A 14,184-nucleotide genomic window follows, 5' to 3' on the forward strand; every position below is an offset into this window, starting at 1 on the left:
TACTACCTTTATCCTTTATCCTCTTTTACATTAAGAATTAGTATGTTGGTAATGTTTAAAACGGAGAACGAAGCTGCAGCTGATGAAAGCCTATCCTTTTTAATAAAGTCTAATAGCAGGGAAAGGTGCTAACAGACTCTTGATTTTTTAAAAAAGGATGCCATCACCTTAAATCTTAATTACCAGAAATATTGCTTCTGTTTTAACACCTTACTGCTGTAAAGCTCCTCTTGTAACATTTAGGATGCTACCCTTCCCAACACTAAGTATTCCTCATGAATTAATTTTTCCTCCATTTCAGAATTAAGCTCACCTGGTTACCATGTTGATGAGCAGTGATTGTTCGCAAACAATTCTGGCATCGGTTCTTGGCAAACATATTGGCCTCAAATTTCTCACAGAGAGCATAATCAGCTGGTTCGGACATAGTCTATGCAAGGAAGGAAAGATGCCTTAGGCAAGTATTGTGGAGAGATGGAGAGAGCAGGGAGGGAAGAGCAGCTGTGAACAGATCAGGAGGCAAGACACAACAATACCCCTTGTTTCCTCCAAACTTATCAAAGAAAAAACATTTTGTACAGCCTGGTATCTACTAGCAGTTGTAAGATTGTTTTCTCATCACCTAGAAAAGAATCTTCAGATGGGAATATAAAAGCTAGAGAGATGCCTACAGTTACATGGGAATTAAACACTCACCCCCCCTCCCCAAGTATATCCTGTTTAGGTAGACCTGCTATATGCATTTTCTCAGTTGAGAAAATCATTTTAAAGAGGTTTTCTCAATCTGCTGTCTCCAGTGCAACTGCAGTTCCTCAAAAAAAAAAAGTTAGCTTGCTGGGACCCTGCACCAAGGTTACCTCCATTTCAGGTAACTCTGGTTTACAAAGGGAATACATTTTCACAGTTCTTACCTGGATACACACAGTTCAGCAAAAGCTTTTCTAATATTAAGAAGCTATCATTGGTGCGAATATGATAAAAGGCAGCTGAAAAAGAATTGTCTACCTAAATATCCTCTATTCCATCATCCCAGCTGGGAGATATTGCTTCTAACTTTCAGCTACATATAAGGGTGTTGCATGCTAAAATACTTGTACTTATTTTGATGTTTCCTCATTATATGTTTTCAGATGCCCAAATTTACCACATGCATCTCTCGACAGGCTTGTTCTACTTTCTAACAGATAGTGGAAATGGTGTGGGTCAACATAAAGTTTAAGACTTTGGAAAAGGAAAATGAGACCAAATCATAACTCCCTACTTTTAACAAGATAGCAATTATTGCACGATTCCATCAATGTAAGAACCAACTTAATGCCAGTGGGTACTTTTCTGTACTTTTAATTATTGTTATGAGGATATAAATGTAAGTCCAATGCCTTTGACTGGACTAATTAAACACAATTGCCCTTGCCATTTAATATTTCAAACTTAACATTGGCTTTATATCCTTAATTTCCAATTTCAGTTTCTTCTGTATCTTTTTTAATATATTCTATTTCTTGTGTGATTAATTTATGAACCCTACTGTGTTTTTTAGAGCCAGTTTGGTGTAGTAGTTAAGGCATTAGACACAAAGCCAGCTAGGTGACTTTGGCCCAGACACTTTCCCTCAGCCCTTGGAAGGAGGTAATGGCAAACTACTTCTAAAAAACCTTGCCAGGTAAACTGCATTGACTTGTCTAGGCAGTCTCAAGAGAATCGGACATGATTGAATAGGAAAAAAAGACTATCAGGATTCAACATGAAAGGAATGGCTATAACTCATGCTACCATGCAGTTATATATCAAATGATTCTTGGGATAACATTAAAAAAAAAACACTCCACAGCATAAGCTTTACTACACAAGCATTTTGTGTAGTTTCTCTTCCTATCACACAAAATGTAGCTTCTGCTCATTCATTAGAAACCCAATTTAAGGAATTAGCACAATTTAGCAGTTAACAGTAATTTTTAGAAAGAAAATTAGAAACTTTTTTTACAATGCATGCTATACAAAGGCTCAAATTTCATGATCCATGTCTGCTGCACATCTTTATTTTTATATGCTTCCTTACGTGATTTTCCCCTCCTTTTCTGCCACTGTTTTAAATTATCATTTAGAAACACATAAATATCAAGCACAGTCACTTGAAACTATTCTGGAACTTAAGTTATAGAGGAAAAATTTATTGTACCCGCGAGAAATTCACAGCCTCTAAAGAATTCACTTTCTGCCTGCAACTGAAGAAAATAAAATAGTTTTTCCAATTATCAACAATTGGAAAATGTAAATTCTTTTCTACTGAAAATTTAAATAAAATAGTACCATCTTATTAAGAATTGGCTAGTTTTTAACACTAATCTATAACTAAGTAGTTTGTGACTAGAACATACCAAACTCATACATTATCATTACAGCGTATAGGAGGGAAAAAATAGAACGCACCTTGATAATGCAACTCCTACTACGCACGCCTACACTTAGTTACAACTGGAACTCTTCCACTACTGACTTTTTTTTTATGAATACAAACTTTCCTCCGAGGAAGTGGATCAGGACTCCACCCACTAGCCTCCTTTCCATTGGCTGAATGGCCCACACTCATTTGAATGTAATATGTCAATTGATTGTCTGAGGGGGTGGGCCGATCAGCAACGAATAAAATTTCTGGCGATATTGGGAGTTTTTGAGTTGGACCTTTTTCGGCTGCGGGGTTTTTGCAATTAAATCAACGCCAGAATTTTATTACAACCCGCGTTGCGGAGTCGTTGGGCGTGGGACTGATTTCTCCCCTTCGTGCCTTCTGTCAGAGTTAGCACGCTTCCTTTCGTGCAAAGCATTATTTTCTTTCACGCTTTCGGTCTTTTTTCACCCATGAGGAGATAAAATGCTAAATAGCATACATAAACAACGACACGCGCTTTGACACCGCGTGGAGTGGATCCTCTTGATTTTTGCCGTGGTTATTATAGCGTCTTTGGAATCTCTCCTTTCCATGATAGTATGTGCCAACTTTCCTGGACCCCTGCTCTAGGTCAAGTCTACCACAAGAGTATATTTTTTGGCAAGGATGTTGTTGCTACTGTAGCCTTTTAGACACACAGTACTGTTTATTGTATGCATATTTAGATTTTGTTCCACAAAATGTCCTCTCAGAAACAACCTGGGTGGCGTCTAATATAGAAATCCTAAATATAAAACAGCTATCTCAACTAACCTTAACCTCCCCAAGCCCCTCTGTATAAACTTCAAATAGAATGTAACTCATGGGGTGGTTATGATGAGAAATGATAGGAGGAAACACTATGAGTTCCCCCATGAATTCTGGACAAATGAATCAATGACTATCTTCATTGAATCAGGATATAAATCAATCCCCAATATGTTGACTGACAAGGTAGATTCTATTGCAATTATCTGTGGTTTTTTTCCTCATCTCTCATATACAATTTATCATTGTAGCAATGTCTTCTCCCTTTTCTCTCAATCTGTCTTCCCCCCTTGAAAACCTTTAACACTCTGTAGTTGGATCATCATTAATCAGGATTATGTTTCTCTTCTTTCTACACAAGAGGAATTTTGATTAAAACAAAGCTTAAGCATCTCTTTCTAGACCACCCAAGCTTACTCTTCTGCATATTAGTAGGAAAAACTAATCTGTTGCACATTTAAGTACATATACAGTAATTATGGATGGCCCCCAGATGTAGCAAGCCAAATGATGATATACCCTGCCATCCTATGCTATAGTAGCAGATAGAAAAATATCTAGTCATAAAGCATTACAAGCAATTCCACCATTATCTGCTCATACAACACACAGTCAAAATCAGATAAACTACATTAGAACTTAATCTCATCTAAGAACCAACCATTGTAGCAGCCATCTCCAGTCTGGCATCCTCCTCCATACATCTTGGCCATACTGGCTGAAAATTCTGAAGCCAGAATCCAAACACATCTGGATGGCATCAGGATACGGATTGGTCTATACGTTCATTTAATGGGGAAGTAGGGGAATCTTCAAAGGAGGCAGGGAAGAAATGCAAAAATTCTACTTCAAGGTACATATGCTCTCTGGAAATTAGGATCAAAGGCAACCTCCCTTTTATTGCCATCCACTGGAGAACAGTGAGAATATTAATAATAAACCTCATGTCTTAATTACTGAACCTATGGTGGAATACCGATACTGAAATTGGTCTGATCCAGCAGGCTCTCTAAATCCCCCCCCTCCCACTTGTCTGGTGTTTTCCTGTCTTCCTGCAATCCCCGTTATAGAAGTGGAGCTGAGCTATCTGGCAGTTGTTTGTACTTCAGAGCAAAGTTAGCAACCTGGTCTCCAAATGTTTGGACTAACTCCCATTAACCATATTCGCTGGAGACAGTGGGCTGCCTATATGTTTTAAAGTGTTGAGGGAATAATTCCAAGATGATATTCCTGCTAACAATTCATTTCCTATGCTTGTTTCTACTATATTTAATGCTGGAGTATTTTCCATGTCCAAAGTCCACTCAAGATATTAGCAGCTAATCATTTTATGCTATGTATTCAATACAGGTAATCACCTGTGTTCCTGGTGATGAACTGTATTTGGTGCATGGTTAGATTCTCTGTTCCAACATGACATTAGAGGAAGACATACTCACCATAAATTCACCACCAACTCCTATGGAGTCAGGAAAAGCAGCTTGCTAGCATAAAGTGAGATGGGCAGAGGTTGCAGTCGTGATTTTCCAAAAATTGCAAAAATATAGCCATCATACTATTAACTAAATCCACTAATAAGTGCCCCCCAAGGCTTCCCCTCCTGATTGTAATGCAAATTTGGGACTGTGTTGGAGGAGATATTCTTTTTAATACTTGGATCCTTACAACTTTACAAATTAATCTCAACACTCGAAGTACAGTTCAGTAATTATAATCAATGTGACACTTTCAGGACTAGTGTGATATGGGCTTTATATCCATCCCTCTCAATAATTAGGCCGATGCAGTCTGTGCCAGTTACAGCTTTTGGGCTGAATTCAAGATAGCTTCATGAAGAATTCATTGCAGCAATCCAATCCAAAAGTTCCTTGGGCATGGAAGACTGACATTATGATGGAGCTATCCCAGTCCATGTAGGATAGTAGTTGGCACGTTTGTCAAAGCTAGATGTGGGTATGCAAGTATCTTCCTTAAAAGATTGTACCATCCCATTTTTTGTTTGAAGGCTTTCTAATAACTGAGAAATCAGAAACATACTCTCCTCCCTCACCCTTCCCCAAAACAGGAAACCACCCAACTGCCATGAACCTAGTCTTTCTGGCATTTAGCCTTCAAAGACAAGGGGCAAAAATACTTTTATCTAGCAAGTGCTGCCTTTCAAAGTCCTCACATGACTGAGGCCACGAGACACATATACAGCTTGACCTCCAGGCCTCACCTCTCCCCCTTTCCCCTCCTCTGAGTTCCCCATCATAATGCATTATTTCTCTGGGCTCTGTAACCAATTACAAATAGATCAGAAATATTTTGGTCGGTGTGATTATTGCCAGGGCACAAGCAACAGCATCTGCATTGGCTTTCTCCCCAGCTTTCCAGACTGCTGTTAGAACATAATACAGAAAATCCCTCTTCCTGCCTCCTGTTCTTTTGCTGGATGGGCAAAACAATACATCCAATAACTCTTTTTGATCTGGAGATCTAATTCAGGAATTAAAAATGGCAGATGCCTTGACATTTCAATGTATTGTAATTAAATGATGCTCAGACACAGAGCCAACACTTTGAGAGAGGGCCTCTTCAGAACAAAAAACAAAGCAAAATGCAGTGTTATGAATCCAGCTAAAGAAACATTTGGCTCCTGGTCGTTTTAAAAAGTCTCTGACAGCTAATAGATCAAGTATGTGGTTTTAAAGTGTAGATATGGATTCATTCCCACTGTTTCCATAAATTCATGTGAGCATCAGCAAGTTACTCCTTGGGAGTATTTACTGGGAATGGGGGCAGCGTCTATGTTTTGCCATGAGAGCAAAAACAATTCAAAAAGTTAACTTCTTTTATCTTCAATGCTTGTTTATGAGTAGTGACGTAATCGTTGGCATGTGTCACAAGAATTTATGAGAAACATGTTTCCTCATCAAGAGATGAAAATTAATATGAATAATAGTAAAAAAAATGTGCAAGAAGAAAATATTGCTATTATCTGTGCTAGCCTTACCCAACCTGATACTTGACAGATGTGTTGCACAATATTTGGGTGTTTGTCCCAACAAGTGGAAAACACCTGGTTGACCAAGGCTACTCTTTTATACTTGTTTCTTTTTCTGAATCCAATACATGAAACGTTATTGCATGGAGATAAGAACTTGAATGCAATTATTAATGTGATCTCCACCAGTTTTGGGAAACATGTTTATTAATCAGGGATCTAATCTCTCTCTGGGAAAAAAAGGCCTTTGTTCACCCAAATAAGGGGAAGTTGAATGAGAGAGGTCTTTCCCAGCAGGAGACCTACAAAAACCAAGATTAGGTTTGTTTAATTTGTATGGGCTCTTAGCTCCTGGAACACCAAGTATCACCTCTCCTCTGCAATCCTGAGCAGAAGATTGTGTTCACATAACACTGATCTTCCTCCAAGCCAATTAGTAGAGTTTAATAGTCCATGTGTCAGCCATTCAGTCTTGGACATGCCTCCTCCCGCCGCCTGTCATTTTCCGGCGCTGGGACTTGCTCGTTCGTCCTGTTCTTATGATTTGGCCTCTGTTCTTTGTCCCTTGTTTGTGGTTGATCTTTTTTTTTTTCCCCTTTTTCTGAGTACGGGAATGCAGAGAAGCAGTGAGGGAAGAAATTCTGTGGATAAGAGAAGAAAATAATAATTGTTTCTTAATTTTAAAAAATAAAAGCTAGCTTTTAATTATCAGGTTTATTCACCCTCACCTATGTTCCTTGTAAACATAGCTGCTGTGGTTTTCAAACTACCAGTAGTCCTTGACTTACAACCACAATTGGAACTGGAATTTCTGTTGTTAAGTTGCTGAGGTCATAAGTCAAATTAGACCTGATTTTACAACAATTTTTAAGCAGTTGTTAAACAAATCACTGCAGTTGTTAAGCAAATCCAGCTTTCCCAATGGGTGTTTTTTTTCTGGAAATTGGCAAAAAAAGTTGCAAATCATGATTAATGTGCCACAGGATGATGCAACTGGTCATAAATATGAATCGATTGCCAAGCTCCTGAATTGTGATTATGCGACCCTGGAGATGGTCATATGCCCAAGTATGTTATATTTTTTTTCCAAAACTATTGTGTCTTTGAACAGACATAAAATGAAAAGTTCGTTAGTCAAGGGTATTATACTGGTTTATTCAATGGCATTATAGTGGTTTATTCAAGAAATCATGATTATAAACACAGCTCAGAGCTATGTATGTCCATCCAGTTTTATGATCTTTAAATATTTAAAGACAATTCTGAGCTCTAAAGAGAGACAGTAAACAGATAAGAAAAAAAATTAATCTCCTTGGACTAATTCTGACTTGAATGTTCCTCTTATTTATAGAATTGCCAGTCCTCTTCTGTTTTATTTTTACATGCATTTAAAAAATAACTGTACATCTGAAATTCTCTGGGCAGATTATAAAAATTAAAACAATACAAATTGCAGTACTATTAAGAGATAACAAATAAATCCATACTGAGAAAATAAACTCTGCAGCAATGAATTTAGAACAGGAACTGTAAAATAAAATAAAATAAAAATTTCCCAACATATTTAAAAGGACTAAAAAACTAACTAATTTGCCTGGTGGGAGAAATATATTTACACAGACAAAGGGATAGGTGTAGGAATATTTTTATACTTTCTAAGGAAGGTATACCATACGAACCAACCAGCAGTGAGAAGGTTCTTCGGTCACATTTCTTTCTAACTCAGCCAGTAATATCTTTACATAAATAACACTTTCACATAATCCTCTATGCCCTCTTCCACCTGACCGTATCATACTTACCTCTACTTTTTATTTTTAACATCACTTGACAGCACACCCCATACGTATCTACTCAGAACAAAAACCCTTTAAATTCAATGGAGTTTACTCTCCACCCAATGTTAGAATAATCTCTAAGCAAATCTTCAGAGAACAGTTGGGACATTCTGAATGGTTTGGTAATTGAAAGTAAGTCACACAACTGTAATACCTCTCAGACAGAAGTGGATCTCTAGATTTCTTAGGCAATGTAGATGTATTCAAAGTGTCTTCTCCTTCCGGGTCAGTATTTTCGTTCTAAAAAGAAGACACGTGAGCTAATAAAAAACACCACAATAAAACCTAGACATGCAACTAGAAACACGATTTGATTTTCTAAGCAAAATATTAAAATTTCAGATTAAACGTTAACGCTTTAAATTAAAGAATAGTAGCAATCAACACCAAGACCAAACATGTAGAGCCAAAACTTGGCACCAATCATTTAGCACAGTGGTGAACTGTAATCCATAAATTATAGTTCGGAATTTGACTTCTAGTTGGATTCAGACAAGCTATTCCCTTCCATAAACTTTGGGAATAACAGCTCAAAAGACATTATATTCAAACACAGGATCTTGCATATTTGGATGCACAAATACATATAGTATAGCAATAGCACTTATATACCGCTTCATAGTGCTTTATAGCCCTCTCTAAACAGTTTACACAGTCAGCATATTGCCCCCAACAATCTGTGTCCTCATTTTACCAATTTTGGAAGGAAGGAAAACTGAGTCAACCTTGAGCGGGTGAGAATTTCTGGCAGTCAGCAGACTTAGCCTGAAATACTGCATTCTAACCACTACACCACCATGGCTCTTGCATAGTGATTAGAGTCAAACTATGGCTATGGAGATCACAAATTAATACCTACTGAGCCATACTCCTCACTGAGGGATGTTGGCCAGTCTTGGGCTCTTCTTCCAAGCCTCTTTTGCATATTTTATTTTTGTGCCTCCCAGACAATGTTGATTCCTGATGACGGTCTGGACTAGAAATTTAAGATCAAGTTATTTCCCCACACACCTCTCGGTGAGGTTATCCATTGGCATGGGGTTAAGTATCATTAATCAGTATGTTAATGGTACATAGGTTTCCATCTCTATCCTGGACTGACCAAACAATGCCTTCAGATTCTCTGTGTCTGGAGGTCTTGGGGGTTTAGATGGAGAGATAAAAGCTTTGGCTTAACCCAAACAAAACTGAGTAGTTGTGGGCTTGTTCACTCTGCCTCCCCGCACCTCACTTTGGATGGGATTGGTATTTATAGATGTACCATGATCATGGTTACAACATAATCACTGCTTTGCAAGTAGCGCTCACTTATCAGCTTCTGGGTGCAATTCAAAATCCTGGCTTTCACTGATAAAGCCCTTTATGGCACAGGGCTGGGTTAATTAATGAACCAGCTATTATGGATAGCTGCCCATTCTACAAAATCCAACAGAAAGGGTGTGCTTTGAGTGCCTTCAAAGAAATAATACTACTTAAAGGATGTATGAGGAAGACCTTTTAAAATTATGGAGGCACACATATGGAGGCTTTGCAACAGCATATCCCGAGATCTGGACAGCTCTGAATTTCTGTATGACTTTAAAAACCTCCCTCTCCCTCTCTCTCCCTCTCCCTCTCTCTCTCCCTCCCTCTCTCTCTCTCTCTCTTACACACACAGTAAGATGTTGGATGAGCCTGTTTGAAAAAAAGGTTTAGGATGTTGAAATGTTGTGTTTTTGTGCCCTTTTATATTGCATGGTGTGGTCCTACAATTATTGTTACTTGTCTGCCTTTTACATCTAGGTTAACCAACTAGAGTTGCATTTGTGAGTTGGGCAGCCATATAAAAATTATCTATAAATATTTTTTGTTAAATTATCAAGTTAATAAACAAGTTAATTAAAGACAGATATATTACCTCGGTTAGCCCCAGCACACGAGCACCAGAAAGGTCCAAGTCACTGATGGTAGTAACAGTGACCGTATGGTTTGGGTGATCATAGCTCACCGATTCTGTTTGAGATGTCACTAAATGTTCCAACTCGTCAGCTTCCTCTGAGAAGATGAAAGAAGTACATTCATAATTTTTCTGTGCAAAGGCAGTTTCTTCAATCACTCTGTTAAAGAATGGCATCTATGTTCTAAATGAAAACCTTATGGAAGGAATTCTTTAAGCTTAGACCTTTCAGCCCTGCTACATTCTATTATTCCTTTATATATGTGGGTTTAATGACATTTGATGCCTCCACCTCCGTATCTTTAAAGTGGAATATTTTAAGAGATGATAATCCTTGAAGCAGGTTCTTTTGTTATCTGTATTTGCCACATAATCAACATTTACTACACTACACAATTCTGCCAATGATGGATAAGCTTCTTCAAACTATTAAAAAAAAACTCCACACATCTCTTTAGCCATATCCTGACAGCTTTACCTTTTCATTTGCATCATTTACCTATGAAAATATTCATTTTTATATGTATATTTTCTACAATATTTTCTACTATTTATTATAAGAGTAAAACCTAATAAAATATACATAAAGAGAAGAGAAAGAGTTAATAGTGTAATGAATAAGGAAAAAAGAGAAAAGTAGGAATATAAAAAAATGTCTTCCAATCTTCACTACAAATTTAAATAAATTTAGTGACTCTTCACCTCTTACAATTATTTCTTCATCTCACAATCCCATTGCTTATCTATAAATAAATCCATAAAACATAATCTTTCAGTCCTGTGGTCAGCAGGAAGTCCATACAGTAATCATTCTTCTAAAGACCGAAAGCTTATACAGTGCAACAAAAAAATCAGCACTGAATCTCTGTCTCCTTCCAACTGTTTGTGATTAACAGCAGTGGCCTAAACATAATCATACTGAGCAATATAGAAAACAACACCTAGTAAAAGTGCGCTAAAGATTATAGATTAGCAAAACTAATTCATTAACAGATCAAATGAAGATATGATTTGAATCATGAGTCATATTCATTTAACCTTATTTTAGAGAAGTTGTATTGATCAGCCTTCTGTTGTGTTAAGTTGTCATCTTATACATTTTGGGATTCCAGGCTAGGTTACATCTTCAAATAGGACACTTACCTAAGGCTTCTTCTCTCTCCTTCAACATCTTCATGTATTCTTTATGTCTCTACAAGAGAAGCAAACAAATAGATATTCCAAGAGTTTTCAGATCATCTCCTAAATTGCCTCATTCAAGTTGCTAGTTAAAATCCTGCCAATGAGAAGTCATGCACCACTTCTTCCTACTATATTGTGGTAGTATAGTATTTGGTAGAATTGTGGTACTGTGTGGTATTTCCATATCAACTTATAAAAATCAATTTACTCTATATTATACTATCAAAGCCTACAAAATCTGGAATCTCCCTTAAAACAAGTCAGTATAAACCATGGCACCCTAAGCAAAGCTCTCTCTTTTCCCCACAAAATCTTTGCCTCAAAATATAAACCATACTTGGAGGTACTCCATTTTATTTCCAAGCACATATGTCTCTGTGGTTTAGTCAAAAGTAAGGCCTGTTTAATTTGGTAATACACCGGTATAACATAATTAGAGTTGAGTCAAAATGGTGAGGGTAAGCTTGCTAAAATAGCAAGCAAATGCAATTTACATTTTTGAAGTTTCAATAATAAAAGGCAAAAATGAAGGCAGCTATCCAAAATGTTTGAAAAAAGTCATTTTTGGAAGGAAACAGTTCTGCCTTACTTTTGCAGCTGTTGCAGCCTTCCATTTCCCAGACAGATCTCAGATGAAATCATACCTCTTCCTTCATCTTCTTTTCTTCCTCCTTTAGTTTGCGCTTTATTTCCTCCAAAGCTACTTTCCTCCTCTCAACCTTACGTTTGTGAAACCCTGTCAAGAACTCCCTGGAAAGAATAAGCACAGTATAGTAGGCAGCAATAAGTTAGGATTACCCTTCTGCCTATGGAATCAGTAATCTACAAATAACTTATCCTGCACGATCAGTAGGCAAATATATACAAAACTTTTACCTATAGGCAAAAGCATGCAACAATTTGCCCATATTAAACATGCAGACTAACTTAGAAGTACAGGCTGGCTCCTGCAATACATTCCTTAAGAGTCTAATTCATTTGTACAGGAAAAATGGCAGAACAGATTGGATAACCATAAAGTATGGAACCTATGATTTTTTTTAAGCCTCTCAGGGAGTAATACAATTGCAATTGGGACCAGCAACTCCTTTGCTAAGGGATATGGCTGTTAAGTGAACTGCCAGATTTACGTCGGTTCCACTGCAGGCATAAAGTGAATCATCCAAGGTTAAGCATGACATCATATGACTGACTTCCTGGTGGCTTCTCCATTGATTCTGCTTGCTGGAAGCAAATGTTTGGTTTTTAAGAAGAGCCTGGACAGTCACTTGTCTGAAATGGTATAGGGTCTCCTGTTTGAGCAGGGGGTTGAACTAGAAGACCCCCAAGGTCCTTTCCAGCTCTATTTTGATTGATTGAAGCCAACTGTGAAGCTCACAAATGGTGATCACATGACTATGGGATGCTGCAACAGTTGTGTGAAGACCAGTCATAAAACTACTTTTTCAGAGTTATATAACTGAGCAATCATTAAATTGGGCAGTTGTTAACTGAGAACTATTTATACTTCTGAATGTCCAGGTAGCCTTGTGTGATTCTGTTCCCCTAAGTGAGCTAGTTTTCTTGGCAATGTAACTGTTACCCATTTTATCTTAGCTTATCTACACAATAAGCAGAATAAACAGAACAATAAGCAGAGCAATAAACAGACTTTCTTTGCTCCACATTTCACTTCTCTATTTCCCTCTTAAATTGAAAAAAAAATCCATATCTATTCTACTTGGCAGCACAAAGAAAACATTAACCCAGGTACTATCTGAAGCATGTCTGGATAGCTGTAGCTCAGATACCGCCCTAAGCAAGAAGGATGAAGAGGCAAAGGCCAAGAGAGTAAAGAAGTAACTGTGAATGTGAACTGTGAGCCTTGGTAGTACAGTAGTCTAAAGCACCCTGTTATTAAGAACAGCTGCCTGTAATTACTGTAAATTCGAATCTCGCCAAGGCTCAAGGTTGACTCAGCCTTCCATCCTTTCTAAGGTAGGTAAATTGAGGACCCAGTTGTGGGGGCAATAAGATGACTTTGTATAAATATACAAAAGTATGAAGGCTCTTGCTTAACGCATTGTAAACCACCCTGAGTCTCCGGAGAAGGGCGGCATATAAATAAATTAAAAAAAAAAGTCAACCTCCAGAACGAAAATTGGATTTTACTCTTTGAAAAGCTGGTTAACTATTTTGTGGATTGTTTCTAAACCACGACATTTACTTGATTTCACCCAGACGAAGAGGAGAGTAACTCTCATCACCCTCAACCAGCATCAACCAGCCATTTGAATAGGTTCTGTAATCCAAAACACCTGGAAGGAACGACATTGGGGAAAAATCTACTTTGGAGAGAATTCAGAAATTCTAGCAAGTTGCCCCTTTTGTAAATAAATTCATTATGCCCTACATTCTGTTGCAGGTGTGTACGAAAACCAAGTCAGGTAAAGCAGTTTTTTTTTTCAAACTTGGTCACTGGCTAGGAATTCTGGGAATTGAAGTCCACTCATCTTAAAGTGACCAAGTTTGAAAAACATTATTGCAGAGGTCTTCAAACTCGGCAGCTTTAAGACTTGTGGACTTCAACTCCCAGAATTCTCCAGCCAGCATAGCTGGCTGGAGAATTCTGGGAGTTAAAGTCCACAAGTCTTAAAGCTGCCAAGTTTGAAGACCTCTGTACTAAAGCAACACGTGTCTGAACCTTGCAGCAAGCATCCCTGCTCAGCTTTAACTCTTCTCTAGCTCTGCAAAGAGCCTCCCGGTAAACCTCCTCTCCACGCAGGAGGCTTCCCACGGGAGGGATCCGTACACCGAAAGATTATACATCGCCCAGCGAGGGACTAGGGGTAGATCTACTCGCCCTGCTTCTTCCTCCTCTCCCGCACTCACCACCGACTCTTCTCATCGAAAGACACGACTCTCCGGAGCATCGGAGCCCCATCGCGCCGGCCCTTCTTCTTGCGGCCCATGCCGGCGATGACTCCTTCCGACTCCGCCGGCAGAAGCGCAAACCAATGCACCGCCTCTTCCGTCCCGCCGTCGCCTCCTCCACGAGTCTTTGCAG

The 14,184-nt window shown here is 38.3% G+C and overlaps 1 protein-coding gene across 1 annotated transcript; it reads right to left on the reverse strand.

Annotated features, from left to right (window-relative positions):
• Nucleotides 1-4,851: 4,851 nt before the first annotated feature.
• NOL12 (nucleolar protein 12) lies at nucleotides 4,852-14,109 on the reverse strand. Its single transcript, XM_070946804.1, has 6 exons — nucleotides 14,010-14,109; nucleotides 11,783-11,888; nucleotides 11,100-11,148; nucleotides 9,918-10,054; nucleotides 8,175-8,260; nucleotides 4,852-6,823 (listed from the first exon to the last, which is right to left on the reverse strand). Exons 1-6 carry the CDS (start codon nucleotides 14,087-14,089, stop codon nucleotides 6,649-6,651), a joined length of 633 nt encoding a protein of 210 aa, XP_070802905.1. The 5' UTR covers nucleotides 14,090-14,109; the 3' UTR covers nucleotides 4,852-6,648.
• Between the last annotated feature and the right edge of the window lie 75 nt (nucleotides 14,110-14,184).

Source organism: Pituophis catenifer, unplaced genomic scaffold, assembly GCF_029215685.1.
Source record: "Pituophis catenifer annectens isolate HBS135680 unplaced genomic scaffold, rPitCat1.0.hap2 SCAF_7, whole genome shotgun sequence".
In the NCBI taxonomy this organism is placed as follows: Eukaryota; Metazoa; Chordata; class Lepidosauria; order Squamata; family Colubridae; genus Pituophis; species Pituophis catenifer.